The sequence below is a fragment of the Rhinolophus sinicus genome, chromosome 14 (genome assembly GCF_057876585.1).
Source record: "Rhinolophus sinicus isolate RSI-liver-muscle chromosome 14, RSI-T2T, whole genome shotgun sequence".
Lineage (NCBI taxonomy): Eukaryota > Metazoa > Chordata > Mammalia > Chiroptera > Rhinolophidae > Rhinolophus > Rhinolophus sinicus.
In genome coordinates this window covers 62,692,426-62,720,182 of record NC_142514.1, presented here as the reverse complement: position 1 = coordinate 62,720,182, position 27,757 = coordinate 62,692,426, and the positions used below count along the sequence as shown (strand labels likewise).

The window sequence follows — 27,757 nt, the reverse complement described above, 5'->3', positions numbered from 1 at the left end:
AGGAACATTTTTTCATTCAAAGTTCTATTAATATTTCTTCATTCAAACATTCTTTTCAAATTGTCATTCTTAGGCAATTCCTTAGTAATAGAACTGTGTTCTGGTTTCCATACACACACACACACACACACACACACACACACACACACACACACACACACACACATTTTTTTAATTTTTCTAGAGAAGAAAGCACCATCTAGTGGCCAGTTATAGGATAAAAACCACAGCTTTGCACTCAGCTTTTTCACTTTTTATGATTACTTTTGTCTAAAGCAACTGTCTAGAAACAAACACCAAACAAATAATAAAATGACTTTCTTAGTTTAAAAAAATCAATAATGGCATTTCTATTTTGTAATCATGACATAGTTGTAACCATAGCCCCCACAATTATGCATTGTGTTGTTACATATTTTTTAAAAAGCGAAAATGGCATATTCTTTGCAAATGGGCTACTATTTGTTACATCAGGGGAAGAGGAAGAAAAATGAATGTTAGTTGTAAAGCATTATGATAAATATGCTTTTATTTACATGTGGTCTTATTCAAATTATTTTCTAAGCATAGCCAATGACTTCGTACCAGACATGTTACTTATACTTTTTATTTATATCTATATTAGTTTTGTAGCACCTTTTTGAATCAAGTAGAGGAAAAATTAGATAATCAGAGAGTTGAACTAATATTTGTTGCTAATGTTTTTGTTCTATAAAGAACATATATAGGTTTATATAATTAATAAAATATAATTAACAACTATATCAGACATTAGGTTGTGTATGATGTGTTCACTATGTGCAGCAAATATTTTAATCTGTTTGCTATAGTATGTATTAGTAGAATATATATTCATAAAATTTGCAGGTTTGCACAAAAAACAAAACAAAGGGATAATAGAATCGTAATTATATACATAGGCCATCTTCTAATGTATTATTACTAGATATTCTGTTGTTGTGGGTGATGTGGTACAGCTTTTGGAATTAAAATGGAAAATCTAAGTTTTGGGTTTCTTTCCAAATCTTATGTGCCTGAAGACATTTGACTTTCATTCATTAGAGATTGTATGTTCTTTACAGCAAGAAGAGAAAACTTTGGATTCAGATGGCTTCTTTACCTTATGTTAGAAATCTTTGCCTATGTCGTTATATGAAAGTAGAAATTCTTTATTTCAAGTAATGTAATGCTTTCATTTCACAAATTCACTGATAAAATTGGTTTCAACCAAATTTATTTACTTTTTGTTACTTTTGAGGAAAATTCTAGATTAAATTTCTTAATGTTTCTTCCTCACAACAGATCATTGATAACTGGAAATATCATAAAACAAAAGTGGCTTCATATTGGCTCATAAAATTGGACTCTGTAAAACAGCGAAAAGTGAGTAATGCCCCCAAAACAAGTTTGCCCTTTTGGACTATGTATTAAGCTAGGATCATTAAACCACATTCATAGTCAACTATATACATGTTCATTTGTTTATACATTTGTTCAACAGACATTTATTGCATACCTGTTATGTTTTTAGGCATTGGTTTAAGTTCTGAGGATAAAAAAGTGAATTGAAAAAAACAGCATGATCTCACAGAGCTTACAAAAACTTGAATGGAGCAGGTTCAAGAATGAAAGGTAGAGAGGAAAAAAAACACAGCTAGAACAGACATTTTTTCAAGGAATGTTGCTGTATAGAGGAAAGTGAAATGTGGTGGTCGCTGGAGTCTGCCCCCGTATGCCTTCAATGCCCCCGAATCACAGTCTCTCCACTGGATCCTAGAGTGAGTGCCTGTTATTGAGTTGGTCTGTGTGTGGTCCCTTTAAGAGGATGTCTGGGTTTCCTGCAGCCTTCTGTCCCACCTGGATGGTCAGAATCACCACTGTTTTTCACAGCCAGATGTTGTAGGGGCTCCTCTTCCTGGCACCAGTACTCTGGGCTGGGGAGTCTGGTGTGGAGCTGGTGTCCGTCAGTCCTTTGGGAGGAACCTCTGTGGCCGAGATATCCTTCCTGATTTTCAATGGCCACATGGAGGTTTGTGGCCAGCCCATTTCATGTCTCCATTCCTCCTCCATTCCTTCTACCATGGCTTCTTTTTTATATTCTCAATTATAACACTTCCGTTCAGCTAAACTTTACATGGTTCTCCAGGTTGACTGTTCTACAATTTAGTTGTAATTTTAATGTGTTCATGGAAGGAAGCCCGCACAGTATTTATCTACTCTGCCGTCTTGGATCTCTCTCTCAGCTAACTGCACTCTTAGAAGCAGGTTAATTCAAAAGGCATGTCTCTATGGCTGCCACAAGGACTGTGTGGGATGTTATTTAATTTGACAAACATGTATTGGTTGCCAGTTGTTTACAAGAACTATGATAGGCACTTTTGGAGATTTGGAGAGTTTTTTCTTCATTCATTTATTTATTTGCTCATGCAACCATGCATCGAACAATATTAATGGAGGTATTACCGTGTCCTAAGCACCATTTTAGGTGTGGAATGCACCAAACCTGTTTAAATCTCTTAATTCCATTTAGAGATCACTGTTGAAATGATCAAAGAATTTACTGGTTGCTCATTAGAATGTTGTAAAGCTCTAAGATTATAATGCCATGCACACAAACTCTTCCATGTACCTCATTTCAAATTTTCCTTAATGGCTATAAAATTTAAAGGTCATGGATATAGGAATTAAATACTGAAAGAACCCTCCCGAGGTGAAAATGGAAATAGCTAATCTTATTTAATGTCATGTTGTGGTAACTCCACACTTGAATAATTTAACTTTCTGCCAAGAATGCAGTTGCTTTATATTGTTTATATGGATATATATGAAGTATGAAAATATTACAGTGTTGGTGGTTTGTGAAAAATGCCAAATTTGATGAAAATTTGTTCCTCTGATATGATGTCTAGGCATAAACTAAGATTGGATGATGACGAAAAAGAAGTAGTGATATTACGGTTGTACTATATTTGCATGTATTTTAAGGTTCTAAGAGATCCTTGTTTGTCAAGTATTTTTTTCTCTAAACAGCCATTTCTTTTTACTACCCACTGTGGTTGCTTCTGCATGTTTTTTGACGTTATTGTTTTCCACCTCTTTTTCATTTGGACTGACATACCGTGTTTCTCCGAAAATAAGACCTAGCCGGACCATCAGCTCTGGTGTGTCTTTTGGAGCAAAAATTAATATAAGACCCGGTCTTATGCTGTACAAAGCTGATCGTTTTGCGTCAGCAAAGATGCCTTTACCTTGTAGCCATGGCTGCTGCATGCATCATTAGTACAGCATGTAGTAATTTTAATGTTATTTCTAAACCTCCCTCACCTCGTGCCATTATTTTAACTTAAGACCAACTGTTCAGCCATATGGAGCAGTTCATCATTCAGCTTCTGTGTTCTTATAAAATACAAATTTGTCTGTGCGCTATATTTCATATTGTAAAAACAAATCTTTTTATTTTATTAATGTTTTCGTTGACTGAATCTCCCATTTATTCTTTTCCCTTGAAGAGCTTAATGTGGAATTGGGATGCTTTTAAAAGTCACAATGTCAGGAAGTGTATACCTATATCCTATAGGTTTGTCTCACTTGAATCCACAGGTAAACACAAAGACACCCTGCTGACCATTTGTTTTAGTGTTTTACAAATTACTTATCTTCCATCCATTTTGTTCCAACCTTAAAGCACCCAGAAACCCAAAATAGCAATACAAATAAAACTGGCACTAATTTATTTCATCCCAGTCTGTTTTTTGACTGCCTGCTCTACTTTCCTAACATTTTTCAGTGGGTGTTTTCTTAAAGGTGCAGTCATTGTCTGCCCATCTGTATAGCCTTTAAACAAACTAGTCCCTCCCTACTCCCTGGCCCTGATGGAAGGGGCGCCTGAGCAGCCTTGTTTATGCCCAGTGACTCCACCAACCTTCCCAAGTATTACGTGACTAGAAGTGAATTTGAATCTAAGAATAGACAATTTGATTCTCTTCTGGAATTTTGCTGCTGGCACCTAGACAGATCAAATTACTTATGAGGTGTTGAGTAATGGTTAAGAGCTGTCTATACATCAGCGCGTAATCTTGGCTAAGTTACTTGTCTACTCTATGCCTGAGTTTTCTCATCCATAAAATGACATCCAAAATGTCATAATTAATTAATTGATGACAGTCTTCATTAATTAAACAGGAAATTAAAATAAAGTCAGATATTACTATTAGGGAAGTACTGGGCATTAAGGGGTCAACCATACAATAGTTTTGTGGCAGATAAAAATCTTCCTGAAGAAGTGATGTTGAGGTAAGATACAGAAATTCACCAGGTGAAGAGATAGGAGAAGACTGTTCCAAGCAGAGGAAAGCTAGGTGAAGGCCCAGAGGAGAGATGAGGGATTTGAGTTCTTGCCCCCTTCGTTTGCATGTCCTCATGCCCTCCAAATTACAGGTCTCCCAAACCCACTCCTCTCCCCATGACCAGAGCTTCCCTCCTTGAGTGGGGGTTGGGAGGTGGAAGGTTATGGGGTGGAGAGGGCAGAGAGGTGGGATTCCTTTACAAATGAAGGCAAAGAGAAGCAAAGAAGAATATATGTTCCCAGTGGGATCCTCTGGAAAAGAAGGAGCAAGCTCCTGGGATGCCCAGACCATGCTAGTCTCACCAGTCTGGGAAATCACTCCTCAGGCAGAGATGCTTGCTGGGGCCTAAGAGTCCTGAAGATTTATCCTCCATTCGCGTGTGAGAGGAAACATTAGGAGTGGAGCAGAAGCATTCCCCACCCCTAACTCCCTGGCCTCTTTCTGAAGTTGCTGCTTTTAGTCATGGAACCTCTAGAATTCTGTCTAGAATTAGTAGTCCTCGTTTCATGATGCTGTCTCATTAGAGTGTCCGTATATGGCCTGCTTTTATTTAGTGTCTCTAGTGTCATTATACCATATGTGAACCCAGTACCCAAAACAAAAGATAGGCTCTTGGCAATAACCTGTTATCTAACCAATGGACTCCCCTCTATCTCCTTGGCTTCCATGTCTCAGGTAGCCATTTTCCTGAATTCATGATTTACCAGTCCCTTCCTTTGTTTCTTTATGTATTATTATATCTATGTGTATTCCCCATAAAGATTTTTAAAATTTAGTGTTTCCTTTCTATTTGTGTTATTAAAAGTGTCATACTGTATGTAATCCCTGGTATGTGTTTTTTTAACTTACCATTATATTACTAAGATGTGCTGTGTTGTTGTCTGTTGTATTTCATTTACTTTGAGTACTTTATAATATTCCAAGGGAATGAGTATGCCACTCTTTATTTATTCACTGTGTCCTTGATAAAGCATAGGGTTGCTTCCAGCTATTTAGAATTATAAACAACTATTTGAACATTGTTATACATGCCTGTTGTTTTTAACCTATGAGAGAGTTTCTAGGTCACAGGATATGTGAATTTTCAACTTTAGGAGATAATGTCAAGCTGTTTTCCAGAGTGACTGCAATAATTTGTACTCCCACCAACAATGCCTAAGAGACACTGTAGATCCCTATTTCTCTAGCACTTAGTATTGTCAGACTTTAAATTTTTGTCAATTAAATGGACATAGAATGATATTTTATTATAGTCTTAATTTTTATTCTTTATGTTTATTGGGAATATTTATTTCCTCTTTTGTGAAATTCCTGTTCATGTATTTTTGTTCATTTTTTTCTATTATTGGTGTTTATAGTAACAATTTATTAGACATTCATTATATATCCCTGATTCTAATCTTTTGTTGGATGTATATGTTTTGAAAATATATTTTCTCAGTTTGTAATTTGATCTTTTATTTTCTTTAAGGTATCTCTTGATGGCCAGAAGTTCTTATTTTAATATAATCAAAATCTATCAATCTTTTATGGTTCCGTACTTTTTTGATGGCTTAAGTAATTTTTTTTTAACCCAAGATTTAAAAGATACCCATCAATACTTTCCACCTAGATATTTAATGGTTTATTTTTTAAACTTAAGATCTTAATCACTCTATAGTTAATTTTTATTAATCGAGTGAAGTGAATATTCTTCTTTTTTCATAAAGACTACTATTTTTAAAATCCCATTTGTTGATTTATATTTAATTTTAATTTTAAATTTAATCTCTTCTTACTACAGTCTGACCTGCCACCTTTGTCATATAGCAAAGTTCAATGAATGCATGGATTTATTTCTGAACTTTTTATTTTGTACTTCTATTCTGTTAGTGAGTGAATCAGTAAGCACGTGTATGAGTGTGTATTCATTTTAAAATTATTTTCATCTTTGTATTTTAGACACACACATACACCTAGATTTTGAAATACTTTGGTTTTCCCACTAGGTTTTGGACATAGTAAAAACAAGTATTCGTACAATTCTTCCACGCATCTGGAAGGTACCTGATGTCGAGGAACTAAATTTATATAGGATTTTTAACCGGGTTTTTAATCGCCTACTCTGGAGTCATGGCCAAGGACTATGGAACTGTTTCTGTGATTCAGGGTAAGTGCTAAGTTATCTTTTATTATTGTCCTTTTAAATATTTTACTGTTAGTTATAGAGGTAGCTCAATAAAATGGGTGAATTTCTTTAATAATCTCTTAACACGTTGCGTACGGATCACGAGAATCTTTGTTTTTTTCTGAGCCATGCGTTAAGGACGGATAACGAGACTTCTCGTTTTTACTGTTGACTCTTTTTAGTTTGCACATTTTATTGAATTATTTGTGTTTCGTTAATAACAAAGGAAGCTGCTTTCTGCAGTATCACACCAGGAGGGATTACTAACATCATAGGTGAGTAAATCCTAAAAAATTCCATAGAAAAATAATAAATGACATAGAAGCATTTACGCTTTAAAGAGAAGAGTGCATTTTAAAGTAGTTTCTTTTAAAAACCTGCCAGAACAGAGGGGTATGAGGGATTTAAACCCCGCCGTACGCAACGTGTTAAAATATGGAATTTTTACTATGTGTAATTTTTAACTATAATTTATAACAGTTAATTTAGAATCAGATGGTAATTATGAACACAACACCACCCAACTAATTTGAATTCAATGGAGAGAAGGTAATCTTAATTAATGAAAAGTGTCAATATCCAAGGTTCTTCATCTGTTGCCTTTAGGTAGCCGAATTCCAAAATTATGGCTGTATTCCTGCTCCTCTGCAGCATTTGAGTCCTGCCAAAGTTATTGTGACTCATTATCATTTTAGCCTCAAGATATATAAAGTCAAACATTCCACACCTTCCTTTTATTCAGAAATGGCTTCTCTTTTGGACTTGTCTTAATCCCATTGTTATTTTCCCAATCATAGAAGTTTAATATCTCAGGGACATTTACATCTTACTTTGCGTTCAATATCTTTATTAGGTTATTTGCTAAATCCTGTGAGTTTTTCTGTCACATTCCCACTGTGGCTACTCTAGATTGTTTTTCATTGTTCTTAACAATTATTAAGTACTTACTGCTGTGTTAAATACTTTTGGAGATACGAAGCTGAATCTGACATAGATCCTGCCCTCAAGAAACTTAAAAAATGGTAATAGCGAACACGGTACAACTTATTTGGGCCAGGCATTGTTCTAAACACTTTACATGTATTAAGTGGTTCAAGCCTCATAACATCACTTTGAAGCAGATTCCCTGATTATCTCCGTTTTATAGACAAGGAAACCGAGGCACTGATAGGTGCTAAGCTCCTAGTAAACTGGGATTTGAACTCAGTGAGCCTGGCCCCAGACTTCATGCTCTTAATCAATAATCTCTGCTGTCTCTGGTAGACAAAATAAGAGATATATGAAAGCAATGATTATAAAAGAGACAGATATAAAGTATTATAGGATTTCAGAAAGATGGAGTCTTTTTGGTAGAAGGGCTAAGTGAAATTAATAGATTTCTAGATATTTTTGCCCCTAGTTTTTGCTGCCCTTAACCATCCTATTGTCAGCATCGTTTCCTAAAATCTCTAGTGATTTCCCTCAATTATCATTAAAGTATAGACTTCTTATCTAGAGGTACAAGACTCTCTAATGTGCTGGTTCTTTCTTTTTTCTACAGTCGTCTCTCTCATTACTCTCCTACTTGAACTGTGTTCCAGAAAAAACAAACTCATCATTTTTCAAATATCTTAAAATGTGCACTTTTCTTTCTCTGAGCTGTTGGCGTCACTGAATATCTGATTGGGCTGCTTCTAAACTCCATTCCTCCAATCCCCCTTGCATTATTTAAACCCTATATAAAGACCCAAACTACGTACATTTTTTTGTAAAACCTTAGCAGACTATTGTAGCCCGAAATGACCTCTGAATGTCCTCCATTTCAATATTCTAGTCATCTAGAACTGAATCATTTATACCATTTGCAGACTTATTCTCACCACCATAATTTTCCTCAGCTGCCATTCACCAACAGGGAGAATTCATATGGTACTCTGAGTTGTGATGAAATCTGAGAATAATCTTGACTTTAATTTATTTCTACAGAGACTTAAGTGAAACATTTGAACTGTACTCCATGGACCCTTAGTTGATGTAGAAGTTCTCTCAATGTGAACTCGTAATTGGAATTTTCTTCTTCTGTTTGTTGATCCATTGGTTGGAATGCCACATATGAATCCCAGCTACTCTCCACCATTGAAGGCAGTGAGATAGTCTGCTACTGAAATTGGTGCTGATGGCTTTGAGTCCATAAGATAATCTCTAATGGCAGACCTTAAAGATGCTCATTAAGTGGTGGTTCTTTGCCTCTAAGGATCCTCTTTCTTGAGCTATTTTGGTTATATAACTCCAACTAGTTATAAAATCTTCAGAATCCTTTTCTCCTGTTCCTGGCACAATGCTCCCTCCCCTCAACTGTCTCTCATAGTATCTATCACTGCTAGTAATGATGATGAGAGTAACATTTATTCAAGGCTTACTAAGTGGCTGGCACTGTTTTACATATTAAATATTAATTTTTACATTTTTTCAATTACAGTTGACATTCAATATTATATTAGTTCCAGGTGTACAGCATAGTGGTTAGACATTTATATAACTTACGAGGTGATCCCTCCGATAAGTCTAGTACCCACCTGACACTATACATAGTTATCACATATGTGTTAAATATTCTTATAATCACCACTACAATATTTTGAGTAATCTGTTATTATTCTCATTGTGTAGATAAGGAAATTGAAGCATAAAGACAGTATATAACGTGCCCAAGTTCTCTTAGTAACTAGGTGAGCCTGGATTTAAACCCAGTTTGTCTGAGTCAAGAGCCCAAGCTCGTAACTCCACTTATCTGTGCCTCAGTTTCCTTGTCTATAAAGTGGAGATAATCAGAGAATCTGCTTCAAAGTGATATTATGAGGATTGAACCACTTAATACACGTAAAGTGTTTAGAACAATGCTTGGCCCAAATAAGTTGTATTGAGTCCCCTTAAAGCAGCATTGCCAGTGGTTGCCAAGCTTGCTTTATTGCAAGTCCATAGCATGAGCCAAATCCCCAGCCAACTGGACCTGGGCTGGTGGAGTGGGAGTAGCTTTGAGTCCAATTTGATTTCCACTTACTATCCATTTCTTTAAAAACTTGATGGTTTGTAGAGGTGAGTTTAATACTAGATTTTGTTTTGTAGCTTTGCAAATAAGTTCCTTAGGCTTCCTCAATTTAATGAGGTTACATGGTATTGTGTGTGTGTTATTCTCAGTTTGAACTCAGAATAGTTCTACTTATCTTTGGATCATGTCTAGTCAATGTTCACTCCTTTAACTTTGGCTCAGCAGCCTAGTAGTCAAGGTAAAAATCTACTCTTAGCTCTGTTACAAAGGAAAGATTTTAATGAAAGGTACAGCTATCTTTCACAGTTCGGTATGAAATCTTGGAAAAATATAATCCAAATAACTCTGGGTCACCTTGATTCCTGCGTTTACCTGTCAGTACCACTAACTAAGTAAATAAACCATTGCCTGTCCACATGCAGAAATATCAAAAAATGTTGTAGGTATTTGTGGCAGGTTTCTCTAGAATTTGCCCAGTGGTTTTACTGCTGCATCACATATAAAACCTCCTTATCTCTCTCTCTTATTCTTCCAGGCTGCTGAAGTCCATGCTCAGACACCCTTTTATTTATTTTTTTAATCACATGCAGCCCCCTGGTGTTATGATGCCCCACATTCTGGTATTCCATCCAGGGGAATAGCTCTTGGAATAATCCACATGTTTTACTGGGAAAGGGGAAGTCTAGGTGCTGTGGGACTCAAACCAGGCCTGAGAGCTCAGGAAATGTGGCCAAGGGAAGGAACATGTCAGCTGAGATTTGCAGGAAGAGGAAGAACAGGAATTTGCCGATAGAGAGGAGGATGCAGCGGCTAGTGTGGGAGAAGGAATGCTTTGTTTGGAAACGCTCTCGCCACTCCAAACCCTAATGCGTAAACTCCAAAGAAGAAAATCTGGGGGCAGGAAGACATTGTTAAGAATATTCTAAGGCAGTCTGTTTCTAGGTTGAGTTATATGCCTACTTGAAAACGTATGCGTAACGTGTGGACTATTTAAAATGATGTGAATCTTATTATTCGCATATCATTTTCATTTCGATGTGTTGTTAGTACTTTTCAGCTCATTAATCTTTCTGTTGCTGATTATCCAGTTGGTATAGTCCAGATTTTTTTTTTTTTTTACCTTCCCTTCTCCCTTCTTGCACTTAACTTTGGGCCACTCAGTTCTCTATTTGGACTTTACCAGAGAAGAAGAAATGAATCAGTTTCACTTTTTAGATAACTGCTTTATTAAGCATTTTGATGAGAAAGGAGGTGAAAATTATTGGATTTACTGGATTATATAAAGCTTTTCAAGTCTTGGGATTTCATTAATAACTTCCCTTTGTTGCCAGAGGTATTCAGTATTCTGTATCTTATTGTTACGTTACTAAAAAAAAAAGAAGAAATGTAATTTAAAGTCATTTCCTTTTATGTTTCTTTGAGGATTAGGGAGTGCCAGAAAGAACTTTTTAACCATTTAATTTTCCTTTTTGAACTCATGGATTTTGGCCCTTTCATGTCCTTGGAATTTAGATTCAGAAAACAGACAGATACGACCCTGGGTTCTTTGATAAAGGCACTCGTATTTTGAATTATGTCTACATCCTTTCACCTTCTTAAAAAGTGTGTGTTGGTATTGAAAATTGTGATACTATAGTGTCCCAGAGGCATTTCACATTTACTCAGCTATGCCAGGCGGTGGGTAGGAAGTGGGGGACTCAGTATGAAAGGTACGTTTCCTCTGTGCATGGGGTTTGCCATTAGCTTAGTACCAAATGAAGCAAGTTCTATTTATTTTCTTTTTTCTTTATGAGGGGTTCTGGTGTGTTGACAAATGTAGATAATAGAATACAATGCGGTCTTTGGCTAGTGGTGGTGAACATGCCCACCAAAAAATAGGTAAAGGACCTTGATTCATATGTTTATGTTAAATATTTAAGGAAGAATGGGAAGCCAAAGCTGCTCATGTTATAACTCACATATTACTCAGAATGTTCCATGAAATTAGAGTGTTATAGAAGAAGCTCTTTTATCTTCCATTTTATTTGTTCTTTTCTTACTTCTATATTCCAAGTCAGAGAAAGAAAAATTATCATGATGTGAGTGACCTGATACTGCATCTAATCAAATGGTTCCAAAGGATCAAAATTATAAATATATATAAATTGAAAGGGGAGAGTGGTGATTGAGCTAGACTTTTGTAGAAATACCCAGAATCCCAATGGAGAGAAAAGTACAAGGCAGACAGAACACAGGATGTTTTTCTGTGTGTATTTGTATTTATATGAAATTTTTATTTCTTTGGGCCCAGACATGTAGGGCCTGCTAGATTAAGACATATTAATTATAAATATATTCCATAATTAATTGATGTTCTCCAATATTTTTTGATCAAATTAGGTAAATTGGATATATATACATATATATGTATATATATAGAGAGATGTATATATGTATATATGTACACCTATATATAGATATATATACATATAAATATATATAAATGTATATATTATATCTAGTTTTTCTTATATTTAGTAATAAGTTAAATTTTAATTTTAGAGTTAATTTAACAAGCATATTACTGGCATACTACTATTTAGTTCTGAACATATCAGAACATGGAAGAAAATTTATTCCTTTTAATCTACTCATTTGAATCTTATTCCTTTTAAGAAAACCCATCATTCACTGATGACATGCTATCTTTTGGGGACCACATTTCTCTTGAAAAAATAAACAGTAGCCTTTCTATGAAAAAATACCTTTTGGAGTTTCTAAAGCATTTTTTAAAATTCCAAAGAGATCAAATATCTACAGAAGATTGAAAATAGAGTCTTTGAATTTCCCATTGGGAAGTACATTTCTTCAGAAAAATATTTTCTTTAATATTTTTTTCTTTCTGAAAATCTACTCTTTTCTCTCTCTGAGGGTTAAGAGAATTGGTTTATGTAAAATGAGACTTGAATCATTACCAAGTCTCAAACCAAACTTTCCCCTTGAGAATTGAAAAAAGTTTCATTTACGCTAAGGAAATAAGTCTCTCTTGCTCTCTCTCCCTCTCTTTCCCTCTCTTCTCTCTCTTTTGGTGGTGATGGTGGGGTGATGAGGTATTTCCTGATTTGGGCCATGACAGTAAACTTAGGAATTGTAAAACACACACAATTGAAATTTACCAACAACACGTGCACTACTGCGTGGTTTAGTATAAGCTGAGTGCATGAAAGGAGGGAGGACACCACCTCGGGATTGCAGTAGGGTAGTACGTGTTCAGATAACATTACTTCTAGGGTACAGAACCTGTGCTCTAGGCATATCATAGACATAATTACACCTGAAAGTGTTTTGAAAGGGGTGGTTATGATCGAGGAATTAACCTGAATTCTCCTAGTGCAAAGAGGTGACAAATTAATTTGCAACAACTTTTTAATACGTTTATGGGATTATTATTAATGTAAAGGTAAATATAGCTTCCTAGAAACCTAAATTCCTAGAATACCTAATCTTTGAGAAATTAGCTCAGTATATTACAAATGCTTTAATATAGAGTAACTCAAGTTTTTAGGAGGTGTTGGGAAACCATCCTATCAGCTACCCATAGTGGGCAGCAGTAAAGTCTTTAAAGACAAAGCCTATGAATTCTATATTGTGTTGTTTAATACAAAGACTAATTTCAAAATATGTATTTATTTTATATCTTTCAACTATCTCTAGTCACTTCAAATGTGTGAGCTCGTTTCTATTATTTCTTATTGCTTGGTACGTGATATAGCTGGTTGCCATTTTGAACAGCCTCATGAGGTCATGTCTGTTTCCATGCCAACAGATCCTCTTGGGAGAGTATTTTCAATAAAAGCCCGGAGGTGGTGACTCCTTTGCAGCTCCAATGTTGTCAGCGCCTGGTGGAGCTTTGTAAACAGTGCCTGCTAGTGGTTTACAAATATGCAACTGACACAAGAGGATCACTCTCAGGCATGGGTACTGATTGGGGTAATTCCAGGTACTTGTTTACATTTCCTAGAATCTGTGAGTTTCATATGACGTAATGCCACAATGCAGTTTGAAATCGGAAATCTCTTTTTGCTTATATGTCTAGAGAAAAAGCTAAAGGCTAAAAATTCATATGTACTATTATCTACAAAATACTTTTCATTTGCAATCTTTATCTTTAAAAGATCAAACAAACCTAAAAGTGACAGAAATAACTAACCTACATGAAAATGAGATTATTTGGTTTACATACTTTTGCTTTCAAAAGTCAAGTAAGAGCAATAAAAAATGCTAATAAATTTGTTTTCTTTCCCCAGTAGGGGTATTTAAACATCCTTCAGCCTAACAGTTGAGAAAATGCCTTTAGTTTATTTTTTATTGTTCAGTATGCTCCTTCTACTCCCTTCATCACCAAACATATCAGTGGGAGGTAAATTTTGTTAAGTCCTATTTAAAAATTGAATTTTTATAAATATTGTCCAGTGAAACTAGGTAGTTTTCCAAAAGCATAAAAAATAATATAGTTTTTAAGTTGCAAAAATATACAGAGTAAATAAGAAGTACATTTTAGCACTTCTCAAGACAATCATAGTTTCCATTAGAAATTAAGATGAATATGTGACTTTATTTTCAGTATATGTGAGTTGTAGTACTCAGGATAGAAGAGAGTAAACAATGACTTTGAAAAAACTAAGTGATTGTGAAAGATGATAAGATTCAACTAACAGTTAAATACGTGTAGACAGTGGAGAGAATGAAACCACCATAGCTTGGGTTTTCTTTTTGAAACACCTTGAAATTGATCTGTTTATTAAAAAGATCATGGGAAGTTTGAAAAAGCCAACTTTCAACAAAACTAACCTGAAACAGCAGAATGGCTTCTAATTATTTTTCACAAAAAATATTGAGAGATGTATTTTTAATCTCCGCTCGTCCTGGATTCTGTTTTTATACTCTTGCGATACCTTTAAGCTATTTTAACTCTGCCTCTGCAAACAGAAGCTGATTGATCACAACAATGGTAGAGGTAAAGTTAGCTGTTTCTTTTTAAAATATGTAACTATGTAACTAGGTAAAATATGTAAATATGAAAGCTATATTCTGCAGTTTTAATGGTTTGAAGCAAATTATTGAAATAAAACTTACATTACTTTCATTAATATTTCCATATGATTTAAAAGAATGACGGGTATCTTTAAGACATTACAACACATAAATGAAGAGGCTTTTTTTTAAGGAGTGATACTCTGGGCATAATCAGGAAAACCTTAAATTCCAGTCTAGGAAGGATGGTTTTAAACTCTTCAATGTCGTTCTTGCAATTCCAGATTTCATAACTATTTCTCGTGGAGGGAAATCTTGTTAATTTTGTGAGTGGGCAAAATAGGCTGAGTCTTCCTGGTTACGCTGGAAGAAGAACTTATACCTTACAGTTACTTCAGGCCATTTTATTTTATTCATATCTGGTGGTCAGAAGAGAGATTCCTGACCCTATAATCTTGAGTTTTGGACTTATGATTAAATATTCAGTATAACCCTAGTATGGTGATTTATAAGCATTTAGGTGGGGTTTGGGAGGTTGTCAGTTAACACACCCTTTATTCCTGCCCAAGTTCAAAACCATTTGATAGAGAAATATAGGCATCAGATGATGCTTCATTACGAAGAAAAGCTACATTGAGGGACGTGGTGAAGATGAGAGAATTAAATGTACCCATTCAGTTAAGGGAAAAGCTGGATCAACCCAAACCTTCCACTAGCACTACCTCATAAAGTCTAAGTCTGTTAGTGTTGGTAGGAGAGCAAGTAAGAATGCATCCTGTCTGCAGGTAGGCTCATCCAAAAAGAGAAAGGGGCTGTGCTAAGCATGCCAGGTTCTTTCTTTTAAACCGGCAAAGCACATATCTCACTTCTGGTGAGATGCCAGAAAGTTTCCACTGGTGGAAGTTCTTCTACATAGGAACACAAGGAAGAGAGAGAAATAAACATGTTCTCCTAATACCTAGCTATTAAAACCCAAGTCAATGTCACATTTATTTAAATATGTGGGAAAAGTGTCTTTATCTTCTTTCCCTTGTAAATTAGGAATCTATAGCATTTTACTTTATATGTAGAAGTCACTTAATTTGTAGAAGTCACTTATTAATATATTGATAAATTTCATTTATGAAGTATACTTAATAAAATATAAATTATATATAAATACCTATAAATAGTCCTAATATAAATAATTTATGCAGTATACCTAAATACTTTATGAGGAGATACATATTTGGCTAATGTATCTGTAAAATTAAGAGAGAAGAAAATAGCACTAATAACATCAGTCAGGTTTATGACCATGTTTGTCTTGATCAAAGACCTACGGGATATTTCTTAAGAGGCTTTAAAGAGTATATGGCACCTATTACATGGAAGGAAGTGGCCTTCAACCTTGCAATCTCAGAAAAACAATAATTTATAGGCACACCATGTGAAAAGATATTTCTCAGAGGTGGACTTGTAACTAAGCAACTAGAACTGATATATAAAGCCAAATGGTCAAATATATATATATGGTACTAGAGTTCTTGAGAGCAGCTCAGTATTTCACTGTTACTAGAGTTGGGAAGCTTTGGGATCTCCAAACACTTTCTAGACTCAGCATCTCTGTGTTTTTATCTTTCATGTGCTGAGCTTCCATACAATCTCATATCATGGAGTGGGGGTGGGGGTTCCATGGCTAAAAATATTTTTAAAAACAACTGAGTTAGAACTTCTGCCTTTGGTAATAGAGCACGAGGTATTTGGACAAATCATCCCTCTGGTGACAACTAGAAAAGCTGAACAAAACACCAAAACATTCTGATGCTTGAAGACATCAGAGAATGTTAACCAGGTTACTTGTTAATGAGTACTTGTTAGTACCGAGTAGTGCTTTTTGACAGACTCATGGGCCTAAGGGAAAAAGTAGGCGTCCAGGGTCTGCAAATGTGGGGGCCATGGTAAATACCCTAGATTCCTAGGAGTAAAAATGTTCCCAATATTTTGCAAAGTAAAATTTGACAGAATTACAGGTAAAAACAGACATGTCTACAATCACAGAGGGAGATTTTAATATATTAAATTTTTTTTCCTCAAACATAGAACATTTTAATAATATGATTAACAGATTTAACTGTTGCATGTAAATCCAATAACCTCAGAATACAATACAGCAAGCACACCAGGAACTTTTACAAAAATTAACCATATAGTGGAATATTAAAACATAGTTCAACAAATTTGAGAAAATTTAACTCAGACCAGGTATTTTTTTTCTGACCACATCATTAAGCTGGAAAACAGTAACAAAATATAACCAGAAAATTCATACTTTTGACAGAGAAAATACACTTTTAAATAACCTATGACTCAAAGAAGAAATCATAGTAGACATAAGAAAATATTCTGAACTGAATGATCATGAAAATATTACAAATAAAAACTTGCAGTGTGTAGCAAAATCATTATTATAGGGATATTTATAGACTTAAATGAATATATTAGGAAAGAGAAAAGAGAAAAATTAAATGAGCTAAGCTGCCATCTTGACAAGTAACAAAATGACATTAAAATAAACCCAAATAATACAGAAAAAGGAAATAAAAATGAGAGCAAAAGTTAATAATACAGTTGTACCTTGACTTATGGGGTTACGTCCTGATAAACCCATAGTAAGCTGACAATACTGTAAGCCGAAAATACACTTAATACACCTAACCTACCAAACATGATAGCTTAGCCTAGCCTACCTTAAACGTGCTCAGAACACTAAACGTTAACCTATAGTTGGGCAATTATTTTGAGTTTCATTTCAAGAGTAGTCGCCTTCACCTCTTCTCACCAGAAGCAGGAGACACAGATGGGCATTTTGTAGACATGATGGGATGTGAAAACACAAAACACAATATCCAACAAATGCTGGCAATACAGTACACTGTAGAGTATCGGTTGTTTACCCGTGTGGTCATGTGGCTGATGGGGAGCTACAGCTCGCTGCTACTGCCCAGAATCACAAGAGAGTGTCATACAGCATGTCACTAGCTTGGGAAAAGACCAAAATTCAAAATTTAAAGTACGGTTTCTACTGAATGCATGTCACTTTTACACCATCATAAAGTCGAACAATCGTTAAGTTCAACTCATAAGTCAGGGACTGTCTGTATAATGCAACAAACAGAATAAAAAATATCAACATGGCCAAAAGTGTGTTTTTGAAAAGACTAATAAAATTGATAAATAACTAGTGATCAAGATAAATTGATAAATAACTGATCAAGAATATAAAAGACAGAAGTTAATATCTAGAACAAAACTAGAGACATTACTACAGATCTTATAAACATTAAATATTTTATAAGAAAATATGAACAATTTGATGGTGATAAATTTGGTAATTTAGATTAAGTTAACAAATTCCTGGAAAAACACACATTACCAAAAGTGACATAAGACAGTATAGAAAGTCCTTAATAGTCTTAACTATTAAAGAAATTGAATGAATAATTAAAAGTCCTCCCACAAAGAACACTCCAGATTCATATGTCTTCATCATCCAATTCCATTAACCCCACTCAGAGAACAGAAGAGGAGGGAACTTTCTCCAACTTGTTTTATGAGGCTTCCATACCTTTGATACTACAACCTGACCAGGACATTATGGCAAAGGATAATGACAGTTCAATCTCACTCCTGAATATAGATGCAAAAATCTTAAATAAGATATTAACAAAATGAACCCAATGACTTTAAATAGTATAATGTATCATGACCAACTTCTGCTTATTGCATCAATTTACGGGTGCAGTAACATTAACAAGTGATCGATGTCATTAACAGAATAAAAGATCATTTCAAAAGATACGGATAAATTACTTGATAGAATTCAATGCACATTCATGCTTTAAAAAATGCTTAGCAAGCTAGAAGCAAAAGAGAAATTCCTTAATCTACTAAAGGATAACTGCAAAATATCTACAACAAACATACCTAATTGGTGAAATGTTGAAGCCTTTCCATTTGAGACAAAACTGCCTGTGACTACCATTTTTATTTAGCATTGTACTGGAGGTCCTGGCTGGTTCAATGAGGCAAGCAAAAAAAATAAAAGCCATTAGATTTGAGAGAAATAACTAAAACTCATTACTAGTGGATATGACTAAATTCATGGAAATCTAAATAAATCTACAGAAAAATTATTAAGTAAATTACACAATTTTGATGAAATCGAGGTCAGGATAAGGACATCAATTGTATTTTTTCTATATCAACAACAGCTAAAATATGAAATTTAGATATGATATCATTTTTAATTGCATCAAAGCATAGCTAATACTTAGGAATAAATGTACCAAAATTGTGTAAGACCTTTATGCAGGAAAATGTAAAAATTGAAAGATATACCTTATTCATCATTGGAACCAATATTATTAACATGTCAATTGCTCTTAATCAGTATGTCTATAAATGCAATGTTATCCTAATATAAAAACAAAAATTTCTTGGGGGGTGTGCAGTATTTGACCAAAATTATTGTTACATTTATATAGAAAAGCAAGGGGCCAAGATTAGCTAAGAAACCCTTGAAATAGAACAATAAAATGGTAGGATTTATGAACTACAGTATACTAAGTTTATAATAAAGCTAAAGTAATTTAAGACAGTGTAATATTACTAAAAGGATAGGTAGACCAACGAAACAATTCAGAAAGGTCATAAATAGACCCAGGCATATAGAGAGACATGATTTATGATAAAAAGGGGTACACATAATTTATGACAGGTGGGAAAAGGAAGTTTGGTTAAACAAATGGTGCTAGGACAATTAGATTTCCAAATAATTTTTTAAAAAAGAAAAAAAAGAAAGAAAGAAACGAGTTTATCCGCACTGTATGTAAAAATAATGTAAATGAATTGAGTATACAGACATGAAAGGCAAAACTAAAGGTTTCAGAAGATAATATATGGTAATATTTTTATGACCTTGAGGTATGCAAAGATTACAAAAAATAGGACCAAGGAGCAGATCGTAAATAAAAAGATGAATTTTACTATATTAAAGTTAAGAACATACATTCATGCATCAGAAGACCCCATAAGAAGGTGAAAAAACAAGCCTCAGAGTGGAAGAAAATATTTGCAATCCATATAAGCTAGAAAAGATTCTTATACAGACGAGACAAGAACTCCTCCAAATTTCTCAGAAAAAGACAAAACCTTCTATGGAAAAATGGGGAATATAATTGAAGAGGCTGTTCACAAGAATTTAAAAACAACAACAACAACAAACAGACCAATAACCAATTGGAAAAATATTTAAGCTAACCATTAAGGAGATGCAAAACTGCAAAAACACTGTGTACTCAGAGTTGATGGGAATATAGGGAATATAGAGAGAATAATGGGAACTCTGACACTGCTGGTGATAGTGAAAATGGGTACCTCTAAAAATAGTTTGGCATTACATATCAAAGTCTACGCTTTCTATATCTATTCTGTTACCAGTAATTCTGAGTAGAAATGTCTGCACATGTGCACTAAGCCATTGTTAGAATGATCATAATAGCGTTTACTTATAATAGCTGAAATTGGAAACAACCCAAATATCTATTCATGGAAGAATGGACATCTTTTGTAACATCCACACGATGAAATATTATACAGCATTGAAAATGACCAAACTGCACGTACACATAACAACATGCATGAGCCTCAAACATAAAGTTGAGCAAAAGAAGCCAGACCCAAAGGAATACATATTTCATTTCATTTATTCTAAAATAAAAAAAACAGGCAAAACTAAATTATGATGTTTATGGAATGTGTGCTTGGGTAAACAAGGAAGGAATTACCATGGAAGTCTGGATAGTGGGTAACTTTATGGGGAGGGAGGGTGCTGTAATACAGGGCTCTGGGGTGCTAGGTGAGTTTAGTTATACTGGGTAGCAGTTATACAAACAATAACGTCATGACATTCATTAAATTGGACACGTAGGTGTTATGCACTTTTTGAATTTGGGCTATACTTCACAATTAAAAAGCTTTAAAAATTGAGTTAAATATGTGGTACCATTATGGCCTGAGGCTAATATAGCTTGATACGTCTATCTCAGAACAGGGATGGTCTTGCTAGTGAGCCCAATGTTCATAACACATAAATAATATTTTACCATGTGCACTATTTCATTGGCTCTGTACTCTGAACCAGGCATAGCAGAAACTACTGGACTCTCCGTGGATCAGAAAACATGGCCAAAGAGGCTAAATGGCTTACCCAAATCCACATTGCTAGCATATGGCAGAGGTAGGCATTGAAACTAGGATTCCCCCACCCAAAAAAAAAAAAAAAATGTCAAGGTTAAAAATACAGGACGATGCACACCCACTAGGGTGGCTATTATTAAAAAAATGCAAAATAGCAAGTGTTGGTGAGGATATTGAGAATTAGAACCCTTGTGCTTCGCTGGTTCAGAATGTAAAATGGTGTGGCTGCTATGGAAAGCAGTTTGGCAGTTCCTCAAAAAGTGAAACATAGAATTACCATATGCCCCAGCAATTCCATTCCTAGGTATCTACCCCAAAGAATTGAAAACAAGGACAATAGCAACATTGTTCACAATACCCAAAGGTGAAACAACCCAAGTGTCCATCAACAGATGAATGGATAAATAAAATGTGGAATGTACGTAGAGCGGAATATTCAGCTTATATAAAAAGCAATGGAATTCTGATGCATGCTATAAACAGGGATGAACCTTGAAAACATGCTAAGTGAAATAAACCAGACACAAAGGGCCAAATATAGTATGATTCTACCTATCTGAGGTATGTAGAATAGACAAATTCATAGAGACAGAAATTAGAATAGAGGTTACTAGGAACTGGGAGAAGGAGGAAATGGGAATCAGTATTTAATGGGTACAGAGTTTCTGTTTCGGATCATCTAAAAGTTCTGGAACTAGATAGTGGTGATGGTTTCACAACCATTGCAAATGCACTTAATACACTGAATGGTACATTTAAATAGTAAAACTAGGAAGTTTAATGTTATGTACATTTACTACATTAAAAAAAATCAACAAAAAACACAGGACAGATATTGTGATGAACTTTGTTTACCTTGTGTTCCCCAAATGAGGAAGCTGACTTTATTCTGGTCTTACTCGAGGAAAATCTCAGAAGGTGATTTAGCTTAAGTTTTCAAGGCTAATTCCCTAACAGTCTTGGAATGCTTCATGTTTTAGAGATCCTCCATGGTCAGCAATAAGTTGGTACATGACAGACCAACCAATTCTTCAGCAAGCAGGAATTAGATAAATGCATTATTTCATGTCTATACGCTGGATATGTGAAGATATGTAGAACTAGCCTCAGAGATGAGTTAGGGTATGTGTGTGAAGCAAATAAGGTAGTGTGAGGTATTTCCCCTTGCTATAAATTAGCTACAAGTTAGCTATTTTTGTAATCGAGAGTAAGCTGGAATAAAAATAAAGCTGTAAAGTTTTCATATTTTGTGCTGCTTTAACACAAATTCTTTAGATATAGTCTATAAATCCACTTCCTACAGATATTCTTTCTGCTAAAAAAAATCAAATTTATTATTTAACTTCGTTGCAGAGAACATTTCAAAAATAATCTTTGATATTTAGCTAGTGTGGGATTTCCCAAGAGATACTAAAGGAGATATTAAGGCAAATAATCCACTGAGTTTCCCTGTAATACTTTAAAATATCCCACAGCACTTGCTTTAGGGAAGCAAAGTATTTCTTCCAGTGTGATTTCATATGCTTTTCTGTGTTCATACTGAACCGCTTTTTTTTTTTTCAAGTCTTAAAAATAGCTTCGTTTTTAGCTATTTCTGATTCTATTTAAAAAGTTTAGGTTTGTGGATATATAATATTTTTCTACTTTCTAGGTTCTATTTCATATTTCTGAAAAACATGAGTGTAATTGTACCCATTAGTTTTAAAACTGGGATTCATACAGAGAAATGACAATATATTGTAAGTTGCTAGGAGCACTGAAGCTAGAGCCAGCCCACTTGGATTTGAATCGTGGCTCGGCCACTTCCTAGCTGTGTGACTGTGGGCAAAGCCATTTCACCCCCGCATGCTTTAGTGTGTTCATCTATAAAATAGAACCTACAATAATATCTACCGTGTAGAATCGTTATGAGAACTGAGTTAATATTGTAAAGCAATTGGAGTAGAGCTGGGCACATAGATAACACTATTTAAATATTAAATAGTGTTAAATAGTAAAGTTAGCTGTGACTCAGACTTTGTTTTTATTTTTTCATCTGTGAAATGGAGAGATGTGTAACTCAAAAGGATATGTGAATGTTATTGTAACGTAATAGTGACTATTGCTTGGAAATTCTTCAAAAGAAAGTTGGTAGAAGTTACTGTTTACTATGATAATTATCAAAGTAATCAGAATGCATTTTCAATGGAAGGTAAAATAACTCTTAACTAATAAAAAAAGTAGGTTATGGTCAAACTCCTTATTTATTTTTTTGCACCTTTGCCCTAGCTATAAAGGGTAGCTTTTTTAATGGCAGAAAATAATAGATTAATCATCATGACTCCACTAGATCTTGACATAATAATTAATCCATATAAATTACCTGAGTGATATTAAGAAAATAATTTGTATAATCTGTGATGTGAGAAATCAATTGTTTCATTATTTATTGCCCATTGTGCAATTTTGCTTTAATTTGGTTTGTTGTATGTTATTTTACGGCTCTATTAACAATGATTTGAGCAATTTTTTATAGTTTGTGATATTAGGTAATAGATTAAGGGGATATTATTAGATAATTTATGATAAAATGATGCTTATGAATATTATGGATAATTCTGCCATCTAAATGCTGCATACAATTTGATCATGAATCTTCTACAAAATTTATATCAACCATAAATATAATTTTCCATTGACATAGAGGTATAGTAGTTATCAACATTATTTAATATAGACTAGGTAGCTGATAGTACCCTTGGCCCTGAATTTCTTAATATATTCATGGAAGTATACTGTTGCTGGAAGATTCTAATGTCAAGTGAAGAAAATAATATAAATGATTTGATGCTCTGCCATTGTTTCGAGACAATTGCTAATTACAAATTTGTTTCTGTTGCTACTTCTGCTCTTGGAAATTCCTCATAGATGTCTTTGTCTTGACTTTATAGCATGTCCTTCTCATTACCAGGACTTAGACTTTTAATAGTAATGTTTATTTGCATTTGCTCATGTGGATTTCCTAGATCATTTCTCTCTAGACATATAGATTGAGATGGCCTAATGCTAATCAAAGTTTTTCCAGAGGAAAAGAGAGTTTACAGGTGCACATTTTTATTTGCAATTATTATTATTTTTTGAATTATTACTTGCAATTCTTAATCTCAAATCTCTGAAAACTGAAAAAAAGTAACCGATGTATTGGCAAATCTGACTTGAATTGACATGAAGTTATTTATAGTCTTTATCTGATTTATTGTGAACGTTTATACATTTTGCTATAGCAATATTAATGTTTTGTTTACAGGGTGCTGTCCCAAGGCCCTGATGGAGATGTTACATATAGCTTATATACTTTATTGTCCTAAAATCTGGAAAATTTGTGTATTTAGAAACAGAAACACATTTGTCAGCAAGGGTTGCGTATGACCTGTAATTGTGATTGTTTTTGGTTTTCTGTAATCACATGCACTGTTGTCTAAGACTGTTAGATTTATAATCTAGTTATGAATAGTAATCTTTAACTTTTTCTTTAAGATTACCCATAATCATAGTACATCGATGACGTATTAAATTATAATTAGTGGTTCCAACAGCCTTGAATAAAACACTTACTGGTAATGTGGCTAGCCACATTCTCATGCCATATGTTTTTAAAAAATATTTGACTAGCTTTTTCTGTCAAATAATATTTGACACACATTATTTACAAAGATTAATGATGAATTCCAAATTAACATGAGCTACATAAACAGTTTTCCAGCATGTAAGTACAATGGCTCTTTATGGGATGTCTTGGGATACTAAAATCATATGTTGCTTCTATGTTCAGCCTTTTGGGTGAGGCTTTATGACCCTTTCCCACTCCCCCACCTCAATCTGGGAGAGGAAATCTTTTTATATGGATTGCATTTTTCTTTAATTAAAATTTATTGGGGTGACTGGGTAAAGAAGATGTGGTGTATATATACACAATGGAATACTACTCTATCATGAAAAAGATGAAATAGTGCCATTTGCGACAACATGGATGGATCTTGAGATTATTATGCTAAGCAAGTGAAATAAGTCACACAGAAAAAATCAAGAACAATATAATTTCACTGATATGTGGGATATAAAACTGAAAGCAACAAATGATTACATTGTTTTTATAGTATCATTCCTCATGAAGGATATATAAATTATTAGCCACATAATATGCTAGTAATGGATGTTAATACAATTTTCTTGTAAAAGTCTAATTGTTTATTATTTTTAGGTATTTACTACCAGGGAGTACACAATTCTTCATGAGAACACCAACCTACAACTTGAAATACAATGCACCTGGAATGACTCGCTCCAATGTTTTGTTTACACCCCGATATGGCCATTTATGAAACAGAAGGGAAGCTCGCCATGGGTTATGCATAATAGCAATTAATTTCCCCCCTAATTTAAACATGCAAAGAAAGCGACCATTAAGTGCTGTTTTATGTATATATGACATATATATGTGTGAAAATATATACACACATGCACTCAACATGTATATTTATTATAATATATGAAAGAAGAATTAGTAGAAAACTGGATATAAGACTTAACCCTTCTGGAAATGTAATAAACCATGTTAATATTGTTTACACAAATATGAATGTCTAGAATTTGCTAGGTTTATAATTAATACCTTCCTACTAGAAATGTTATTTTTGCTGCAGAGTATATAAAACAGAATTGATCTGAAGATCCCATTACAGTGTTAAATTATTTTCTAGATACATCTTTTGACTTGAAAAAGCATTAATAGTATAATGCCGTATGAATTTCTCTTATGTATAGAAGCCATTTAAAATGAAAGAAAAATTAGAAGCCTGATGTTGCTGGATGATAGCATTAAGTATAAAACGGGTTTAGCATTACTGTAGCACACTGTAAAGTACTATAAAAATCCCAACCTGATTCTTCAATATTTTTATTCCTCATTTTGGAACTATAGCTACTTATTGTAACGTACATTTTCAGTAAGGATCTAGTAAGATCATATTATGGTCTAAAATGGAAGACAATCCAGTTGGTTAACAATAAAACATAAACTAGCTTTTCTTTTTCTTTTCACCGTGAGTCACATAAAGAAACAAAAAATGATGATATGACAAAATCTTTTCAAATAATTTTTGTATCTGATATCACTCACTTGTATTTGGAAAGTATATCTCCATGGGTACTTATGGTCAAATACAATTTATTCTGTTTCTCAGAAGTAGAAGAGTTGACATTTCAAACTCATTTCAGTGTTATAGGATAATGTGTCACAGTTATTTTGTAAGTTTTTCAATGTTGAGACCAACTTATATTGCAAAGGCTAATATAGAGTCTCGCATTGCACCATAGAAAACCATCTAAATTATTGCAAATAGGAGATTTTGATTACTAGGTATTATTAGTCATGATGCACTCTTGACAATTTTTTAAATCAAAATACAGTGTGAAGTTCCTTTTTGTTCAAAGTTATTATGCATAAGTTTCATAGCAGTTCACTTCCTTTTCTTGCTTACAGTTTCAAAAACAGTGAGTGAGCTTTCAGTTTTCCATGAAAATATTAACATCACTATCATTGACATGGAAATCCTTAGAAATTGCAATATTCACCTTTTAGAAGTTTGTTTAAACTTCTCCCAAAAGATTTATTTTCTCACAGATGATAATTATTTTAATTATTTACAAAATTCATGAATGTTTTATCTCCTTTCATTGTATGAAAAGCTATTTCCAGTAAATCAAGAAATGGCCCCAAAGCAGAAGAACTGAGAGAGGCAAACTGGCCTGGTTTAATTAACAAGCTGGATAATTGGCAACCCAAAGTTGTAAGTTAGATATACTTTGCTTTTAAAGCCATATTCTGAGACTGTCTTAGGCTAAAATAGGTTATTACCTAAATTATTGATAGCTACTTGGTTCTTTATGACTTACTTAACATCCAAATCCCAATTGATAATTTTTCTTGCTAGATGTATCCCAAAGAAGAATTTATTGTCTTTGTGGCAAAAGAGAGAGAAAAAAAAAGTCAGGATGAAGTAAATTATGGTGTAACTTAGTGTTTATGACTCCATTTTGTGAATTCTTAAGTATGTTATAGATTTTTTAGAATAAATAATACAAACACTGGGATATTACAAAATCATTATAAGAATAATCAGTAAGTAGGCATTTTCATGGAGTATTTTCAGTCATTTTTCTTTTAAATTCAGAGTTTGTCCATGAATGAGACACAATTTCAAGTGTCTGGTGTGTGATATCAACAGTTTGTTGGCCACTCACATGCATTAATTTAAATAAAAATGGTTATTTAATTTGCTAGAGAGGGTGGTTTGGAACTTCTGTCCTTAGTTATGCAAGAGTAAAATTTTTTTTTAAGACAAAAAGAAGAATGTCCAACATGTAGATGAGCCCTCTCCCCCAGGAAAAAACAAACAAACAAACAAACAAAAAAAACACAAAATATTTTTAAATCCAAGAGTAAATTTAAATGTATGAAACTGCCCAACTAATTGATTAAAAAATTTTATTTCTCTAGCTACTTGTCTGCCTTTTCTTGAGCACTAGAATTTTATTGCCCACATTTGCCTATTTATACTGATCTAGTTTGATATGATGGAGTTTGTGAATAAAGCCATGTGCTCGTTATTTATATATACTATATATAGTCTATGGTTGCTGTAGTGCTTTTCCCTAATGAGAAACTAAGAAGAGAAGATGCGGTGATAAAGCATGGAAGTTTCTAGACGCCATAGAAATGTTATACAGGTATTAAATATTCCTTAGTTTTTATTATAGATGTTTTTATTCATGGAGTTAAAACATATCAGTATAAGTGATAGTACGGGTCTGACTCTTTCTTCTAGGAGAGAAAATAACTTTATCTGAAAAACTCCAGATGCTATTCAAGCTTATGAAGAGTTTTTAATATGGAATTTGGTTTACTTATGATGAAAGCATATT

General features: G+C 33.9%; 1 protein-coding gene across 2 annotated transcripts in view; it reads left to right on the top strand.

Moving 5' to 3' along the window:
* Positions 1-27,331, top strand: part of TTLL7 (tubulin tyrosine ligase like 7) — a 120,444-nt gene extending 93,113 nt beyond the window's left edge. Inside the window, exons 18-21 of one of the 2 annotated variants that reach the window (XM_074335041.2) lie at positions 1,303-1,383; positions 6,335-6,495; positions 13,347-13,520; positions 25,035-27,331. In XM_074335041.2, coding sequence (XP_074191142.1) covers positions 1,303-1,383; positions 6,335-6,495; positions 13,347-13,520; positions 25,035-25,155 — 537 coding nt within the window. In that variant the 3' untranslated portion in view covers positions 25,156-27,331. The remainder of the gene's footprint in view (positions 1-1,302; positions 1,384-6,334; positions 6,496-13,346; positions 13,521-25,034) is intronic. The other variant, XM_074335042.2, reaches the window with a different exon arrangement.
* The last annotated feature ends 426 nt before the right edge of the window (positions 27,332-27,757 follow it).